Source organism: Neomonachus schauinslandi, chromosome 2, assembly GCF_002201575.2.
Source record: "Neomonachus schauinslandi chromosome 2, ASM220157v2, whole genome shotgun sequence".
NCBI lineage: Eukaryota > Metazoa > Chordata > Mammalia > Carnivora > Phocidae > Neomonachus > Neomonachus schauinslandi.
Genome location: NC_058404.1, coordinates 182,398,336 through 182,416,415, shown reverse-complemented (window position 1 = coordinate 182,416,415; position 18,080 = coordinate 182,398,336). Strand labels below are relative to the sequence as shown.

General features: G+C 35.6%; 1 protein-coding gene across 2 annotated transcripts in view; it reads left to right on the top strand.

Annotated features, from left to right (window-relative positions):
* Nucleotides 1-18,080, top strand: part of TBC1D19 (TBC1 domain family member 19) — a 158,748-nt gene that overhangs the window by 50,414 nt on the left and 90,254 nt on the right. For both annotated transcript variants that reach the window (XM_021679417.1, XM_044912758.1), the window contains 4 exons: nt 5,836-5,910; nt 7,109-7,172; nt 8,154-8,200; nt 12,772-12,882. In XM_021679417.1, the coding sequence (XP_021535092.1) occupies nt 5,836-5,910; nt 7,109-7,172; nt 8,154-8,200; nt 12,772-12,882 (297 nt within the window). The remainder of the gene's footprint in view (nt 1-5,835; nt 5,911-7,108; nt 7,173-8,153; nt 8,201-12,771; nt 12,883-18,080) is intronic.

Below are 18,080 nucleotides of genomic sequence, written 5' to 3'. Positions count from 1 at the left end.
TTCTTTGTCTCCAATCCTCCATACAGGAAGCCCCCTATACCTCCTACCACAGTACTTGGGTTGTCTGTATTATCATCTAGATTCTGCCATCTCTGTGAAGCAGGATCAGTGTCTCTCCTTTCACAACTACATCTGGCACAGTGCCTGCTCATGGCAGATGCTCAGTGGATGTTTTTTTTTTTAATGATCGATCAATTGAATAAACAGAAAATAGAAAATGTTCCCCCTTAGAAAATATTCACACCCTTTTTCCTAGTAATTCTACTTCTAGAACCTTATCTAAAGGGGAGAATCAGGGAAATGCAGAAATTTATGTTCATGATAATATTAAAAAATTTAAAAGACTCTAAATGAATAACAGTAGGGTTTGTATATATATAGCATGGTATCTCCAAAAGACAGGCATCAAAAATGTTATTTTTGAAAGAATATAGTGAAATAGGAAAGGGTATACAATATAATCTTAAATGGAAAAAGCAAAATATAAAACAATATAATTCCACTCTAATTAAATATGTATATGCATGTGTATATGTATACACACCCATGTATATCTCAATTGTACACACACATGCATAGGAAAAATGAAAGAAGAGAACAAAATATTAACAGTGGTTATTTTTGGCTGATAGACATTTATGGATACTTGTTATTCTATTCTCTTCATATTGTTCTTTTTTCCAAATGATCTAGAATAAATGTGTTACTTTTATAGTGAGAGAATTACTAAAATCTTTCTCCTTTAGATAGCTGGGTTATAACTCTTATGCTTTATTTTTTTCAGAGTTAAGGAAATAATTTTTTAATTTTATAATTTCATAGTTTTTCACACTCTAAATTATATGGCTTTTAAAGACTTACTTACTTTAGTTGTTATAAAAAAGTAGCAAGGCAATAGGTAATACCGAATTAGAGATTTCAATACAATTGTGATTCTTTTGTAATTTTTTTGCTTCTCATGGCTTAGAAATTACCTTATTTATAAAACTCTTGAAATCCTTTGACTTAATACCATAGATTCCAGTTGTTAGGGAAACTGATTTGAAGGCAACAATAATTTCATTTGGAGAGGATATGGGTTTAGGTAAAAGGTAATGTCTTCCTATTAAACATTTTAAATGTAAAAGGCCATTCATTTTTCTTTTAAATAGCATTTTAAAGCTTTATTTATTTCATAAGTCTTTTGGGCAGAAACCATTATTTTCTTTGTATCTTGCATTAGTGTGCTGTCATTTTCGATAGTTTATCTGCCATTTCCACTTCTTTTTCTGTGTGTGCTAAATGTATATTGATATTTTAATTTCAATAATAGCCAGGACTATGATTTTTTTTGAGCATTTATTTTTGAGACTTTGGGCTTGTTTAGTCATGTCTACAGATAGAGCCTGAGAAAAGTTATCTATAAAACTGGGGAGTGGAAGTGGATCCAACCTCTCAAGTTCATGTCCTTTTGCTTGAATACTTTTGGAAACAGGGAAGTTGGGATTTCACTAACATAATCCATTTCAGTTATGCCTTTCTACTTATTGGAAAATTTCTTTCTCTTATTAAGCCTTGGTCATTTGCTCCTTACAACATTTACTCACTGGTCATAGTTTTATGCTTGGCACATAGAAAGCATTCCATACATGTCAGTCAGTGAGGCAGCAAGTAAACAAAGGAATGAAGGAGTACCCCTGAATTCAGATTAGAGTTCTTGAGGGAACCTAAAGGATAACCCAGGTTGCAAGCAACCACTTTCATCTTGGATTTCCCCTCATTGTCAGGAAATTCTATTCCTCTTTCTGATGTCAATAGAAATGACTTTTCTGACTACCCAAGATTTCTATGGAAATAACCTGTCCGATCATCTGACTGAAGTTCTTGTAAGCGATACCTTGGAAAAGCCCTGCTGACCTTGGCATTGTGTCATAAATATGGAATAGGGAGTGGGGAGGAAGACATGGTGAACCACTGGAGTTACTTTTCTTTCAGTATTTTTAGGCTTTAAAAAAAGTGGTTTGTATTTTATTAACAACTAAAAGTTTTGACATACCTAGCTCCCTGTTTCCTTGCTTACTCTTTTTTGTTCTTTCTGTGTGTATGGCATATGGGCTAATACAGCCCTTGTGACCTTTTTGAACCAGTCTCATGTTATTTGTGTATCTGTCCTATCTTCCCCACTCCCATGACAAAAATGATGTGTTTCTTAGAGACAGGGATGCCGTTTTATTCATCTTTAGTGGTATGTGTTTCAATAAATGTTTGTTGAATCAAAATCTTTTCATTATTTGAATTTTTAGCTATAACACCTCATGTCCCCCTCTTCTAGCCACAAAAATCCCAATTTTTCTGAATTTAATATTCTTTTCCTCTTATTTTTAGTTATGCTTTCTTCTCTTCTGGATTATTTCTAAGTTCCTGCTTCAGTTGTGGAGCACATAAAAATGATAATTGAATAAAGATTTGTTCAACATTGCTTCAGTTCTTAATATTCTTTCTCATTCTACTCTCATGTGCTCCTTTTAAAAGTTTCCTCATTTAGGGACACCTGGGTGGCTCAGTTGTTAAGCATCTGCCTTCAGCTCAGGTCATGGTCCCAGGGTCCTGGGATCAAGCCCCGCATCAGGCTCCCTGCTTAGCGGGAAGCCTGCTTCTCCCTCTCCCACTCCCCCTGCTTGTGTTCCCTCTCTCGCTGTGTCTCTCTCTATCAAATAAATAAATAAAATCTTTAAAAAATAAAAAAAATTTAAAAAGTTTCCTCATTCATGCCCTGCATGGGGCTCCCTGTTCAGTGGGGAGTCTGCTTCTCCCTCTCTCTCTGCCCCTCCCCCTACTCGTGTTCTCTCTCTCTCCCCCACTCTCTCTTGCAAATAAATAAAATCTTAAAGTTTCCTCATTCATAAAATGAAGGTAATGATACATATCTCACAGGATTAATAAAGTAATATATGTAAATTATATGGCTGTTTCCAAACTCTTTTCTTTCAGAATGCTTTCTTCTGTTGTCTGATTCCTTTTCCGTGTAACTTTTTTCCTTAACTATTTTCTCTCTATATTACATTGCTCTATATTACATCTAATTGAATTACATTCAATTTCAAGTTGGTAAATTGAAATACTTGGTAGTGGGGGCTATCCATTTAGGAGAACTATGATTAATCATTTAAAAATTGTACTTTCTAGAAAACACTTGAATGAGATGTTTTTACCAAAATAATTTTTTAAAGGAGTCATTAACAAATATGTTTCAGGATATCTTTTTGAGGTGTCATTCCAGAAGATGTCACTCTATTTTGAATGGCCTTCATGTTTTTTAGTAGGCTTTATACTGTATTAAGATTGTGTATTGCAGTCTTAAAAATGTGTATATGTATTATGTACATATTATGAGCCACACATTGATGTCTGTTGTAACTTTTTGTTTTTATGTCCGTGATTACTGTCTTTCTATCAGTTCAAGAGCCTTTTTATGCGTGGTTGAAAATGAGAATATTTGGAATCATAATTCAATAATAGCAATTTGGTTCTTTATATAATGAAATAAGTGATACAAATTCAAGGATTGGATTTTTCTTTTAATTTTTTTTAAAGATTTTTTTTTTTTTTATTTGAGAGCATGAGAGAAAGAGTGAGCACAAGCAGGGGGGAGGGGCAAAGGGAGAGAGAGAAACAGACTCTCCACTGAGCAGGGAGCCCCATGCGGGACTCAGTCCCAGGACCCTGGGATCATGACCTGGGCTGGAGGCAGACACCTAACTGACTGAGCCACCCAGGCGCTCCAGGGACTGGATTTTTAATCTTTATGCAAATTTTATTTTTATAGTAATGATTGAATTAAAATTACTTTTTTCTTTTCCAAAATAAGCTTTCTTGTATCTTTTTCCCCTACAGTCTGCAGTGGGGGAAGGGAGTGACAGAAGACTTATTAGAGGAAATATTTAAGCTGAGACTTGAAAGTTGAGTAAGATTTATTCAGATAAATTGAGGATAAGGATGTTGGGGGTGGAAGTGGGCTTTATTGTTATAACTAATGTTTGATCATGAATAAGGTGCTCAAATGTATTTTAAGTCTTGGATCTAAGAGAAATATTTACAGTAAAAAAAAAGAGAGAGAGAGATAATTGAAAATAAACCAGTAAATGGGATTAGTTTTGTCGGTATTTCATATAATTTATGAAGAGTATTCTTTTACTCCTGAAAATCTATTTCTATATATTTAGTGAACTAAGACTAATACATTTCACACAGCTCTATACTTCTCCTATAGATGAATGCTTTTTTTTCATTCATTACTTAGGCCATTGTATCAAAATTTTTTAAAATGCTTGCAACATTACTTAGAGTAGAAATCTGTTCCATCATTGAGTATCTATAATGTGCTAGACAAAGTGTGATTATGTGCTATGATAGGTGAAGGAAGGGGTGCTGTTAGAGACTATAAGCAAAGGCACTTAATACCATCTGGGGTGAGGGACCAGGAAGAGAAGGCTTAATAGAGGTGAAGACCTGAAAGCTGAATAAGATTTATTCAGATAATAGGAATAAGTATGTTGGGGATGGGAGTAGAGCATGGAGAGTATATTCCAGATAAAGAGGGTAATGCATTTAAATATATGTGTTAAGGGGGAAGCTATGAACAATAATAGCTATAGTAAAAGTTATCATTATTGAATGATTATTATTATCATTATTATGTCACTATTCCAAGCGCTTTACATCTTTAATCTTTATAACAACCACATAAAGGAGCTATTATTATTATTATTCTACTTTTATTGACTGGATATAACTGTCCATTATCAATAATGTTATATATAGCTCTCTTCTCTCTTGGTCTAAATTTTGAAGCTTTGGTATTATTTTATTTTGGTTTCAGTGAGTTGGAAGTGGCCTATAGGCATGTTTTAGTAAAAAGACCAAAAAAAAAGTTATGACATTTTAGCTTGGTGTTAAAAAGAATAATTTACTAAAACATGGTATATGTGGGTAATCAATTTATGACTGACTATTGAAAAGAACTTATTATTTCAAGTTTAAAAGAGATACAGGGGTTAGAGAATAAGGTAATCAATGCTGCAAAAAAACAATAAGACAAATCCAGATTATAACACATCCTGCAAGATAACTGGCCTGGACTCCTCAAAAAAGTCAGTATCGTGAAAAAGAAAAGGACAAAGAGACTCTAGATTCAGCTACATGGGAAGAGACATAACAACCAAATGTAATGTAATGCATGCATTTTTAATGGATTGTGGATTAAAAAAAAACTATAAAAGATATTTTGGAGACAACTGGAAAAGTTTGATGGTGGACTAAGTATTAGATGATGTGAAATATTATTGCTAATTTTCTTAGGTGTGATAGTGATATTGTGGTTATTATGTAGGAGAAGGTTCTTACTAGAACATTCATGCTGAAGTATTTAGGACTGAAATTCTTGGTTGGAAAAATGACAATATAATAATTCCTGTAAAGTTTTATTTTTACTAGGTTATTAATGGGATTTCTGAGTATCAAACATTTACAAAATGCTTAAATGTAATTTACTTTTTTATTACCTGCTATTCTTATAATATGGATTGTTGATTTTTTAACTTATCCTCATCACCATCCTCCCCTAGAACATCAGTTCTATGAGGACTGAAACCTTCTGTTCATGGCTTAATTCACAGCACTAAGGATAGTATCTGGCACGTAGTAGGCAGTAATCAATATTTGTTGAGTAAACTAATGAATGAAGTTAACCAATCTCAACCAACCTCACTGTTTCTATATAACTCATAATATCTTTAATTTTTTAAATTTGTTTTGGTATTGTTAATCAGAAACAATAAGTTGTTCTTTATATTTCAGGGAAGCTGGGAAAAAAGAATTTTGAAGAGTTTAAATAGTATGTGCACTGAACTGAGTATCCCATTGGCACGAAAGGTACTTTTAACATTTAAGTATTTTATTGTGAATCAAATACTAGGAGACCATGAAGTTGTAACTGTTAGGCAGATTTATCTTTTTTTTTTTAAACCAGTGTATCAGTTTGTTTTGAAACAAAAATCTGTAAAAGGCCACTTACATGGGTGTATTCTAAATAGGTTTCTATTACATATACTGTAATGCTTTTTGTAATGAAGCATATCTTGAGAGTAAATAAAAATACAGTATATAATCTACATACAGATTATTTAGAAATTTGGCTGTAAAGGTTATAAGTGTTATAAATGTACTTTAAGAATTTTAATTACCTTTGGTCTCCTTACTTTTGACCAATTAGCACAATAACCATATTTTTTGAATTAGAGATGGGGTTCAGGCATACTATTATCTTGTAATAGCCAGTATGGTACCATCTTTCAGGGTTAACATAGAGAATGGAAAGGTGATTTATCATCTCTCTGTTGAACTGTTTAGTTCTAATAGTGGTAGTATCAGATCTAATTCTCAACATTTATCTGTCACTATGGGCTTTGAGGGGGGAGAGATAAAGAGGAAGAGAAAAGCCACTTGAGGAATGCTCTGGATTCTTTTTGGCTGCTCCTGAGTAGGGAAAACATGTTTCTCTTCACTTTATTCTCCCTACCTGCTATTTATTCCTTGTCGTGGGAGAGGATATTGTGGATGAACTTTGGATAATAGCCAAGGACAAGTCAGTGAAGGCACCAGAAGGATGGTGTAAAAAAACGGATAAATTTATATGGAAAACTGTCAAAGTATGTAGTATTGTGTAATATACTGTCTTTCATATAGGAAGATGATGCTACTGACTCACAGTCATACTCTCTTGGCCTGTCCCCCTTGCGATGCATTTCTGAGGTTGCTGGATGGGGTAAGAGATGTAGTATGTGGCTGAGGAGCAGTTTTTCTTTGTGAAATTTACTGGCCAGTAGAGATCATTTACCTTCTTTTCTTGGGCTCATTAGTATCACATTCTACCTGAGCCATTGAGACTAGATATAATAGTTAAATAACAATAATTTAAGAGTAATTCCAAAAAAAGTTCACCATATGTAATGAAATTATTTTTTTCTTATGGTAGCTTATTCAAACTTTTAGATAAGTTATTGGTTCTTATTTTTCAGCTGCATTGCTAAACTTCACAAAATGAAACCAATTTTAAAATTACCTTTTTTAGAGGCCAGTTGGAGAACAGAAAGAACTGCTCAATAAATGGAATGAAATGGGAACTGATGAACCAGGTATATGAACAACTTTTTTCAAAATGTGGAAGTAGGAAACAAATTGCCTTTTTAATTGTGGATCCAAAATAACAAATTTAACAATTCTTTTGGAAAGATAGCAATTTTCCTTCCCTGCTAATTACTATCCTCTACTTTTTTTGCTTAAACTTCTACTTTGCAGTTTAAAAATTCCTAACTTTGGCCAATGTTTTACGTTATTTTGAGAATATTTAAATCAATTACCCTTTTTTAAAGCAGCATTTGAAAACATTTTTATAGTAAAGTAGATTAAATCTTTCAGTGGATTTCTTAGACTCATAATTAAGGTAAATATTTTTCAGGCTCTAAAGATAGGTTAAATGGTGAAAAGTTTTGAGACTTCTTAATGTTTTTAAGTATTTATTTTGTTTCATTTTAATGGTTAAAATGGAGTCAATCAATTTTATAAACATATGAGTGACAACTATATCTCATTTACTATGATAAATAGATGCATACAATTGTATAGATAGACATGTACATAATCCCTCACCACTCCTTTAAAAATAAGTGTGGGGGACTGGGCAAGAAATAAGTACTGTACTGGAGGAGCAATGTGTTATACAAGCTCAAAAGGGAAAACAGTTCAATACAACTAGAGGAATTCACTAAGAAAGTATTATTTATGTTCTGTGTACTTTGAGAATACTCATATAGAACTTTTATGTTATATTGACATTGTTTTTTCAATTCAATTATAAACTTACTACAGATTTATGAAGGGGAGTCTTTTAATTTCTTCCAGAATATGTCATCTTAGGCTGTTAAGGGAAGGGACTGCCTTTTCATTTTTGTGTTCCTAATACTTAAGACAATGAGTGACAAATTATCGATACTCTGCAAGTTTGAATTAATCTAGCTGCATAGTAACATATGAAAGAGTCATTAACATTTATATTAATAAGCATTTATATGCTGTATTAATTGAAATTTTGTTCTAATCTATTTTATTAATTCCAGACTTAAGCCTTTTCAGACCTGTTTATGCACCAAAGGATTTTCTGGAGGTAGGTTATATTGGATCAATATAGGTATATTAATGAGGGAAAAAATGTGGAAGAAATGATGATATAAGAATATCTCCAGGCAGAGGAATCACCATGTATAAAGCCCTAGAGTCACTGAAGCAGTAGAATGACATGATCAGATTTGTGTTTGGAAATAGCTCTTGGAAAATACATTGGAATGTGGAGAGATTAGAGGCAAAAAAATCCATTAGGAAGATTTTGATTAAAAACTAGTAATTGTAAATCAGGTAGCCTGTCGCCTGGCCCATATGGATGCTCAGTGAATCTTTTCCTTTTTTAGTCCTCCCCTGTTTGAGTAGTCTAGGCAAGACATGAAGGAGCCTCCTAAATGGTCTTCGTACTCCACCCTTGCCCACCCAGAATCTGTTCTCAGTGCAGTTCCCAGAGGAAGCCCTTGAGGTACCATTCCAAATAAACCACTCCTCTGGTATCCAGCACTTCCCCACCTCATTCTACTTAAAAGCCAAAGTCATGGGGCACCTGGGTGGCTCAGTCGTTAAGCGTCTGCCTTCAGCTCAGGTCATGATCCCAGGGTCCTGGGATCGAGCCCCATGTTGGGCTCCCTGCTCGGCAGGAAGCCTGCTTCTCCCTCTCCCATTTCCCCTGCTTGTGTTCCCTCTCTCGCTGTGTCTCTCTCTGTCAAATAAATAAATAAAATCTTAAAAAATAAAATAAAAATAAAATTAAAAAAAAAAAGCCAAAGTCATGACAGTGGCATCAAATATCCTATTTGATCTGATACCCCCTTACGTCTCTGAGTTCATCTCCTATAACTTGTCCCTGATTTGTTCTACTCCAGCTACTTTAGCCTCCTTGCTTTCCCCCAGCTTCCTCCCATCTGAGGGCCTTTGCTCCTTATTTTCTCTGCCCACAGTGCTTTTTCCTCAGATACTTGTCTGCATGTTCCCTCATTTCTTATGTCTTTGCTTTAAATGTCACCTTCTCGGCAAAGCCTTCCCCCCACCCCCCTGCTTGGAACTCCTGTTAGCCTTTCCTACTTTGTTTTTCTTCATAGCATTTATCATTATATAACATTCTCTTTTTCTATTTTGCTTATTGCCTGCCTTCCCCTATTAAATGGAAGATCCGCAAGGGCAGGAGCTTCTCTTCCTGTTTTGTGCACTGCTGCAACAATTACAGAGTCAGATAATGGAAGACACTCACAGGACTTCACAGGATTTAACCACAGAAGCCTTTTGTTTCAGCAAGAGAAAGAAAGCACATACAAATACAAAGAGATACAAACTTCCAGGGATAGCTCCTAGGGCCCTTTGTTAGTTGCACAGGACATGCTTTGTCTTTGGGTTATGAACTATCAAGATACAAGTGAGATACACTGGCCTTGGGAGTCGAAAGATACAAGTGAGATACACTGGCCTTGGGAGTCTAGACACAAGTTTCCCCACCGGTCTTTTATATCCCCACTGGTAAATCACGTGAAACCAACAATCTGTACATTTTCAAGAAACAATATAAATAAACTGATATGGACTGCCTCCAGGGGACATTAAATAGCACAGTATAAACGACTAGTTAGTATATTTCATCCCATCTTGGCCAAGGGTCACTCCCAGACATCCAGGTGTCCCTGGAGATAAGCATAGAGCTACCACAAACCAGCTGCAAGTTAACTGTTCCATCTCCAACAGGTAGAATAGTGCTTAGCACATAGTTGCTCAATAAATAGGTCTTAAATGAATGAGTAAAAGAATGAATAAATCTTTCACATTTTCTTTTTATTTCTTTTCTGAACTGTTGTCTCTGATACTAGTTTGCCAGCATAAAACATGTGGTTGATGCTTGAACAGTGCAGGGGTTCTGATCCCATGCATAGTCGAAAATCCACATAAAACTTTTGACTCCCCCGAAACTTAACTACTGATAGTCTACTGTTGACTGGAAATCTTACTGATAACATAATAGTCAATGAACACATAGTGTGTATGTTATATGTATTATATACAGTATTCTTACAATAAAGTATGCTAGAAGAAAGAAAATATTAAAATCATAAAGAAAAGAAAACATTTACAGTACTGTACTATAAAAAGTCTGCATTTGAGTGGACCCATGCAATTCAAACCTGTGTTGTTCAAGAGTCAACTGTAGTATGTCTCCTTTTTTTTTTTTGAGAGAGAGAGAGAGAGACCAAGGTGGGGGGGTGGGGGATGTGAGGGGTAGAGGGAGAGGGAGAGAGAGAATCTTAAGCAGGCTCCATGCTCAGCACAGAGCCCAAAGCGGGCTTCGATTTCACAGCCCTGAGATCAGGACCTGAGCTGATATTAAGAGTTGGACACTTAACTGACTAAGCCACCCAGGCTCCCCAACTGTAATCTCCTTTTAACTCTAAGGAGAAGTTAGTTTGGTCAGAAACTGCCTTTATGATGATGGTGTTATTTCTCTTAGCTTGTTACAGATTTCTCCCAAACTCTTCCCTTTTCTAGTACTTAAGGGCCAAAAGTTCGTGTAATTTTTGTATGGTTATCTTTAACTATGTTTTCTCCTTAATAATCATAACATTCTGTTTCCTTCAGGACTGTTGATGCATTGATCCTTTTATTATTCAGGCTGAGATTCTTCTTTAACTAAAAAACATTGTCTATAATTACATCCTTACAGTTGCTGCATTTCTAATATTTTCTCTTTTCTATTACCTACATATTCATTGTTTCTTTCTCTTTTCTATCCTACGTTTGTGAGGTTCCTGTATAGTATAATCCCTTGTTTGTGTAATCAGACTAAAATTGCATTGTTCTATATTAGTCTGCATTTAGCACTGTTGATTCTTTGCTATATTTTTATTTTTTTTAACAAATAACATTGATATTTTTAGTTTCAATTTAGTGTTTGCAATTTTAGGAAACTGTTTTGGCGTTATAGCACATTCCATTTTATCAGTGATTAGTTATCAGTTCATTAATCCCTTTCTCAGGTATGGTAGTATTTCTATTACCATAATCTCCTTCACTGGATTTTTTTATTTTTTAAGCTTTTATTTAAATTCCAGTTAATTAATATACAGTGTAATATTAGTTTCAGGTGTACAATATAGTGATTCAACATTTCCATACATCGCCTCGTGCTCATCACAATTGTGCTCTTTAATTCCCATCACCTATTTTACCCATCCCCCACCCACCTACCCTCTGGTAACCGTCAGTTTGTTCTCTATAGTTAAAATTGTGTGTCTTGGTTTGTCTCTTTTTTTCCCCATGATCATTTTTTTGTTTCTTAAATTCCACATATGAGTGAGATCATATGGTATTTGTCTTTCTCTGACTGACTAATTTCACTTAGCATCATACTCTCTAGTTCCATCTATGTCATTGCACTGGATTCTTGATTTTTTTTCCTCAAGACTTTCAATTTAAAAATATTTTTTAAGTTGTAATTATTCTTTCCTAAAAATGTATGTTAATTGTTAGAAAAATAAGAAAACACACATAAGAAGAAAATTTTTTAAAAATTACTTTTAATACCATCACACAGGAATAAACACTACATTATTACACATTTTTTAACTGAATATATTGTGAATATTTTTCTATGTCATTACTTACGTTACCTATATTAATTAAGGCAAATGCCATTGTATTTTATTATATAAATTAACTATAATTTATTTAAGTAATTCCCTCTAATGGAATGTTTAAGTTGTTTCATATTTTTCTGCTATAAACAGTACTTCATTGACATTCTTTCTGCACTGTCTTTGCAAACATCTTAATTATTTCCATAATCATACTTATAGAAGTACGATTTCTAGATTAAAGGGTATGTAAATGTCTAAGACTTTTTTTATCTGCTTAATTTTGAAAAGTATATAAATGGTTTTTCTTGTTAGCTTGGCTTCTGAATTTTTTTTTCTTGTGGGTTTGCTTTAGAGGCAATACCCTTCAGTATTATTTCCCCTATCTCTCTAAAAATGTTGTCAGTGGCTGTTTTTTTTTTTTTTTAAAGATTTTATTTATTTATTTGAGAGAGAGAGAATGAGAGACAGAGAGCATGAGAAGGAGGAAGGTCAGAGGGAGAAGCAGACTCCCTGCCGAGCAGGGAGCCCGATGCGGGACTCGATCCCGAGACTCCAGGATCATGACCTGAGCCGAAGGCAGTCGCCCAACCAACTGAGCCACCCAGGCACCCTGTCAGTGGCTGTTTTTAAAAGGGCTAGAGTTGATTCTAAAATTTTCCCTGGCAAATATTATAATCAAGCAATTTTTATCTCTCTATCAGCTTCCCTGGTTAAATATTATAATGAAGCAATTTTTATTTTTTATTATCATCAAAAGGTTTTTCATTCTAACTAAATTCTTAACTTTTTAGACTTTCATATGGTAGATCACCAGTTGGAATATTAAATTTAAAGCATGTTTATGGTATTTTAACATTTCAATACAATTGAATAGTTTTTAAAAATGTAATTAAAGTATATGCATAGCCCCAAATAGTTTTTAATTTTGTGGTGATACACCAAGAATATTACTGCCAATTTTATAAGTGTAAACGTTCTATAAAGAAACTAACCAATTTTGTTGGATTTGTTTTTAAAGGTGCTAATTAATCTTCGCAACCCAAATTATGAAAATGGTGATTCTCTTAGTTTCAGGACTCATTTGGGTTTAATCCAAGTACCTCTGAAAGTAAAAGACATCCCTGAATTGGTAAGTATAGGCATTTCAAAATATTACATATTTTAGAAGACAGCCATTAGAAAAATATTTTAGTGCAGCATATATCTAAAGCAACAGGACTGTCTGCTCATTAAATAAATTAAGTGAAAGGTTTGTATTTTATTGTCAATATGTTATATAAACAGTGAGTTACTTTGCTGGTAGGACTAAAGATGAGCTTTCATGGACCTATAAATGCTTTTGCTTTTTTCTCATTTTAACCAACAGCATATACTTATAAGACAGCTTGTTGCGATTCAGGTGCATGATCTATGGCAATATAACTCATTGAAACAAGTTGTGAATTTTATTAAAAAGTTTTAAAGAATGTACATTTTATTTAATTCAACCAACCTTTATTAAGCTTAACAGGATGAGGCACTGAGGGAGAAGAGGAAAGGGAAGATGAGGTAGAGATTGTCTTTGCTCTGGAAACTATCACATTTTGGTGAGGAAGTTAGTGTTAAAATAGAGCAATTATAGAAAGGTGGGGAGAATTCCTAATGGTGGAGTTAAGAAATTATCACTCCTTCTTTTGCTGATCACCCCAAAGCAATAAGGAGCACAGAACTATAAATACTGTCATTGGTGAAACTAGGAAACAACTTATAGCTCTGTTAATGTATTCAGTTGGAGAACTGGTAGGAAAATGATAAATGACTTAAACATGAAAGAAGGTCAAGTTCAAATGCCTCTCTCTAGAAGATGGGAGATACAGATGAGAGGCATGCCAATTATCAGCTTATCTTTTAGCTCTATATCCACCTTTTTTTGCTCTGCTTTATTATGCTGGAGCTAGATCTTACAAACATTCCTCTTTTGCTAACTGGCTTGATGTTAGGCTTGATCAGTAGAAGGTTCTGGAGGGGCACTGCAGACCATAACAAGAAAAAGGAACTTCCCTTCCTGGTTCCTATGTTCGGAAGGCAGCCGATCAGCATGGAGAAACCAGCTCCAGACTGTGCCCTGACAAGTTTCTTCACCCATCCCCTAACCCCCATGAACATTCCTGGGGTAGCCATTCTCTCTCCTTAAAAGACTGCATCTGGGGCACCTGGATGGCTCAGTCAGTTAAGTGTCTGCCTTCTGCTCAGATCATGATCTCAAGGGTCCTGGGATTGAGCCCCACATTGGGCTCCCTGCTCAGCGGGGAGCCTGCTTCTCCCTTTCCCTCTACTCCTCCCCACCGCTTTCTCTCTCTCTCAAATAAATAAATAAAATCTTTAAAAAAAAAGACTGAATCTCATGGAATCCAAAGTAGAAAACAAACAAAAAAGAGAATAAACTCACAAATACAGAGAACAAATTAGTGGGTATCAGAGTGGGGAGTCGTGGGGAGATGGGCAAAATAGGTGAAGGGGATTAAAAGGTACAAACTTCCAGTTAGAAAATAAATAAAGCACGGGGCTGAAAAGTATCAGCATAGAGAATATAGTAGGTAATAGTGTAATAACTTTGATAACAGATGGTAACTACAACTTACTATGGTGAGAATTTCGTAAAAAAAAGAAAGTCTGAATCTCAGTCTTGAGGGCAAAGGGGACCCTTTCCTGAGTTCTTAGATCCTTCTTGGTTCCTTCTTCATCAGTCTAGAAGTCATAGTTGCTTTTTGCATTTGCTAATTCTATTCTTCCCTGTTCGTATTTCTGGTATGATTTCTATTTTCTGACTGGACACTGACTGATACAAGAAGCAAGATGATTTTCTCCATAGAACTTTGGAAAGGCTCAAGAATTGGAGACACCACATGTTATAGAAGGCCTTGGTGAGCAATAGGGTTGAAAATGAGACTGTGTGAAAGTCTATATCAGGAGAGAGTAGACCTACAGACTCCTACCACCTTGCATATTCAGATGACTCCTCCTTCCCCACAGGAGACCAGACATATTCATGAGAGAAAAAGAATCAGAAAGGCTAAGAATTCAGAGACTTCAGATTTAGAGCAGTACAGGAATGAGACACTATTTTGGAAACAGAAATTAAGTGAAAGTTGACCAAATGATGAGACTGATACCCTCATCCCCTACCTCCATCACTGTGCCTGCCCAGTTCTCTCCCTCTACTGCATCCTATGCCCTATCCTTGCAGACACAGCTTCCCCTTCGATTGCCTCATTCCTAAATATGACTGACCAGCCTAGGATCTCCAGATATTTGAAATCTTCCAATTTGAAAGGCAGAAACCAAAATTAAAACCAAAAAAAGAAAAATAGCCAATTTAGGGAACGAATGCTTATCATGAGCACTAATAATTGTTTTGGGCTTAGAGTTACATTCACACTCACAGGATACAATAGGTCATAACCTGGCATCAGGTTCACTTAGATTTGTAGAATAGGACAGGACAGAAAACATAGCATGTCTGTTTATCACGTAGATCTTCACTGGGATTCCTTACAGCCAATCCTATGCTACTTCCCAGCCCCGACAAGGAATGCATGCAATTGGAAGTGACAAAGTTACATAGGTACAACATAGGGAAGTCATACACGATAGGAACTGTTTCTTGTAATGCACATGAGCATAACTTCCAAGTCCTATCAAGAGACACCACACCAGGCAACTAAGGCCTGTGTTTTCTAATAGATTTTTATAGTCCACTCACAGTCTTCTATTTCAAGTGTAATTTATCATCAAGGGTCATATTTTTTTCAGTAAAGTCCATTGCTTAGTAATGTAGCTGGCATTCCTTTGCCACAATTTGTGTGTACGTGTGTATATGTGGTGTGTGTGAGATCCAGAACACAGGGCAACAGTGCTGGGAGAAGGTAAACCCAAGGTCATCTTCACATGGACAAAGAGGTTAGCCTATTAAACATTTCTTTCCAATAGAAGACTTAATCCATTAATATTCTCAGAGAAGATACTACTCATGAAACAAGAATTACACAAGAACAGAGTGTCATTAAAACCACAAAACATGAGAGAATGAAAAAGAACATTTAGGAATCAAAAATATGGTAGGAGAGTTGAAAACAAAGGTGAGGAAATCTCTGTCTGAAGACAAAACAAGGGGCGCCTGCCTAGGTGGCTCAGTCGTTAGGCATCTGCCTTTGGCTTGAGTCATGATCCCAGGGTCCTGGGATCAAGCCCCACATTGGGCTCTCTGCTCAGCGGGAAACCCGCTTCTCCCTCTCCCACTCCCCCTGCTTGTGTTCCCTCTCTCGCTGTCTCTCTCTCTCTCTGTCAAAATAAATAAATAAAATCTTAAAAAAAAAAAAAGACAAAAGCAAAAAGCCAAAGAGATGAAAAATAAGAGGGAAAAGATTTTTTTTTTTTACCTGGATGATAAATCCAGAAGGGCTAACATCTGACTAGTAGGAGTTCCAGAAAGAGAAAACAGTGGTAAGGGAATTCTTAAAATTCCCAAGACCTGAAAGATAGGAATCTCTGGTATGAAAAGGTCCCCACCCACTTTCCAATGCCATGAATGAAAGAAGACCAATATCAAGGCCCCTGAAAAGAAGACTCTAAAAACTTTATAGAAGGAAAATAGAATACATATGAAAGTGTCAGGAATTAGAGTGGCATCTGACTTCTCAGCAGCAAAACTGGAAGCCAGAAGATTTTGAAGTAATCCCTTTAACAATCCAAATGATTTCAAGCCAAGAATTCTGTATGTAGCCAACAGTTAATCAGATGTGAGGTTGGAGTAGACATTTTCAGATATATGTGATCTAAAATATTTACTCTTATTTGGGGAACTATTCCCAAAACCTCCAAAACAAGCTCATAAAGAGAGCAAAATAGGGGAACCCAGGAAATAGGGTTCCAACCTAAGAGAAGAAAAATTTCCAGAATGAGAATGAAAAGAAGTTTCAGGGCAAAGGGTGTGCAATAGGACCAGAGCACAGGGATTCCAGATTGAAGCAAGAGGTGGAGGGTTCCAGGATGAATGCCTGCCAAGAAAAGTTTGACCACAGGCAAAATTATATTGTGGAGGGTCTTTTCAGAGTTGTTGAAGGGTAAAGGAAGAGATAAATGATTAAGGTAATATCTTGCAGAAATAGGATGGGCCGGAAATCCAATTCGACCAGTGTTTTTATAAGAGAAGAGACACAGAAGAGAGACGAGGAGAGTTTCTTAAGACAGTGGAGGCAGAGATTGGAGTTAGGCATCTATAAGCCAAGGAACACCAAAGGTTGCCAGCAATACCAGAAGCTAAGAGAAAGGCTTGGAACAGATCTCCCCTAGAGTCTTCAGGGAGAGCATGGCCTTGTTAGCACCTTGATTCTAGCCTCTAGAACTGTGAGAATAAATTTCTGTTGTTTAAAGCCACCCAGTTAGTGGGACTTTATTTTTTTTATGGAAGCCCTAGGAAACTGAAATATAAAGCATACAGATGGTACTTGAAACTTAGTAAGCAGTATATAACTGTTAATCATTACTATTAAAAATCTAATCAATTAAAAAAATTAATTTTTAAGAAGTTATTTTTTAAAAAATGTTAGAAGTCCTGTTTGTAGTAGTTTATACAAAGTGTACAGAAGAGGAAGTGGCAGATTCTTCTGCTGGAAGTGGTGGGAAGTCTTCTTAGAGGTACTGCCATTTGGACTAGTTTGAAGGAGTTTGCTAGGTAAAGAAGCCCGGAAAGGATACTGTATGAAAAGGTTTAGCATGTGTGTGAGTGGGACTAGGTATGTCTTCTGTCTGTTTGGGGCGACCTGGAGCTGATGTGGATTCATTCTTAGCTATTGAAGAACCAAAAGCCTGTGGCTAATTTTCAAAAAACTTGTGGCTATACCCACTAAGAGTATGGTTAGTCCTTCTCTTCCTGCTGTGACGAGGGCTAGTTGTTCCTGCCTTCCTTGAGTCATGTGGCCTGGTGATACGATTCTGACTCCAGGATGCATGGTTTATTTGAGACCCTGGTCTGTGTGTATGAGTATTGAACTTGGTGAGGCTCACTGAGTCAAATGATCCTTTAATAGATGGCTTTCAAACGTAGTTTACAATGTTATGTAGACTCATCCATGTTAAAAAGACATTTTTTTAAATAAACTGAAATTTATTAACTCTAAAGTGAAATTGTCAACTCATTCCTGTTTACTGTTTCAGTCATATAGAGGCAACAGGTTGGAAACTAGAGCTCAACAGGGTGATTCAATATTTTTGGAGCCCCTCTGCTATTTGTCACTCAGCACACTCTACTGGGCGTACAAATATTTGTAAGACACAGTCCTTGGCTTC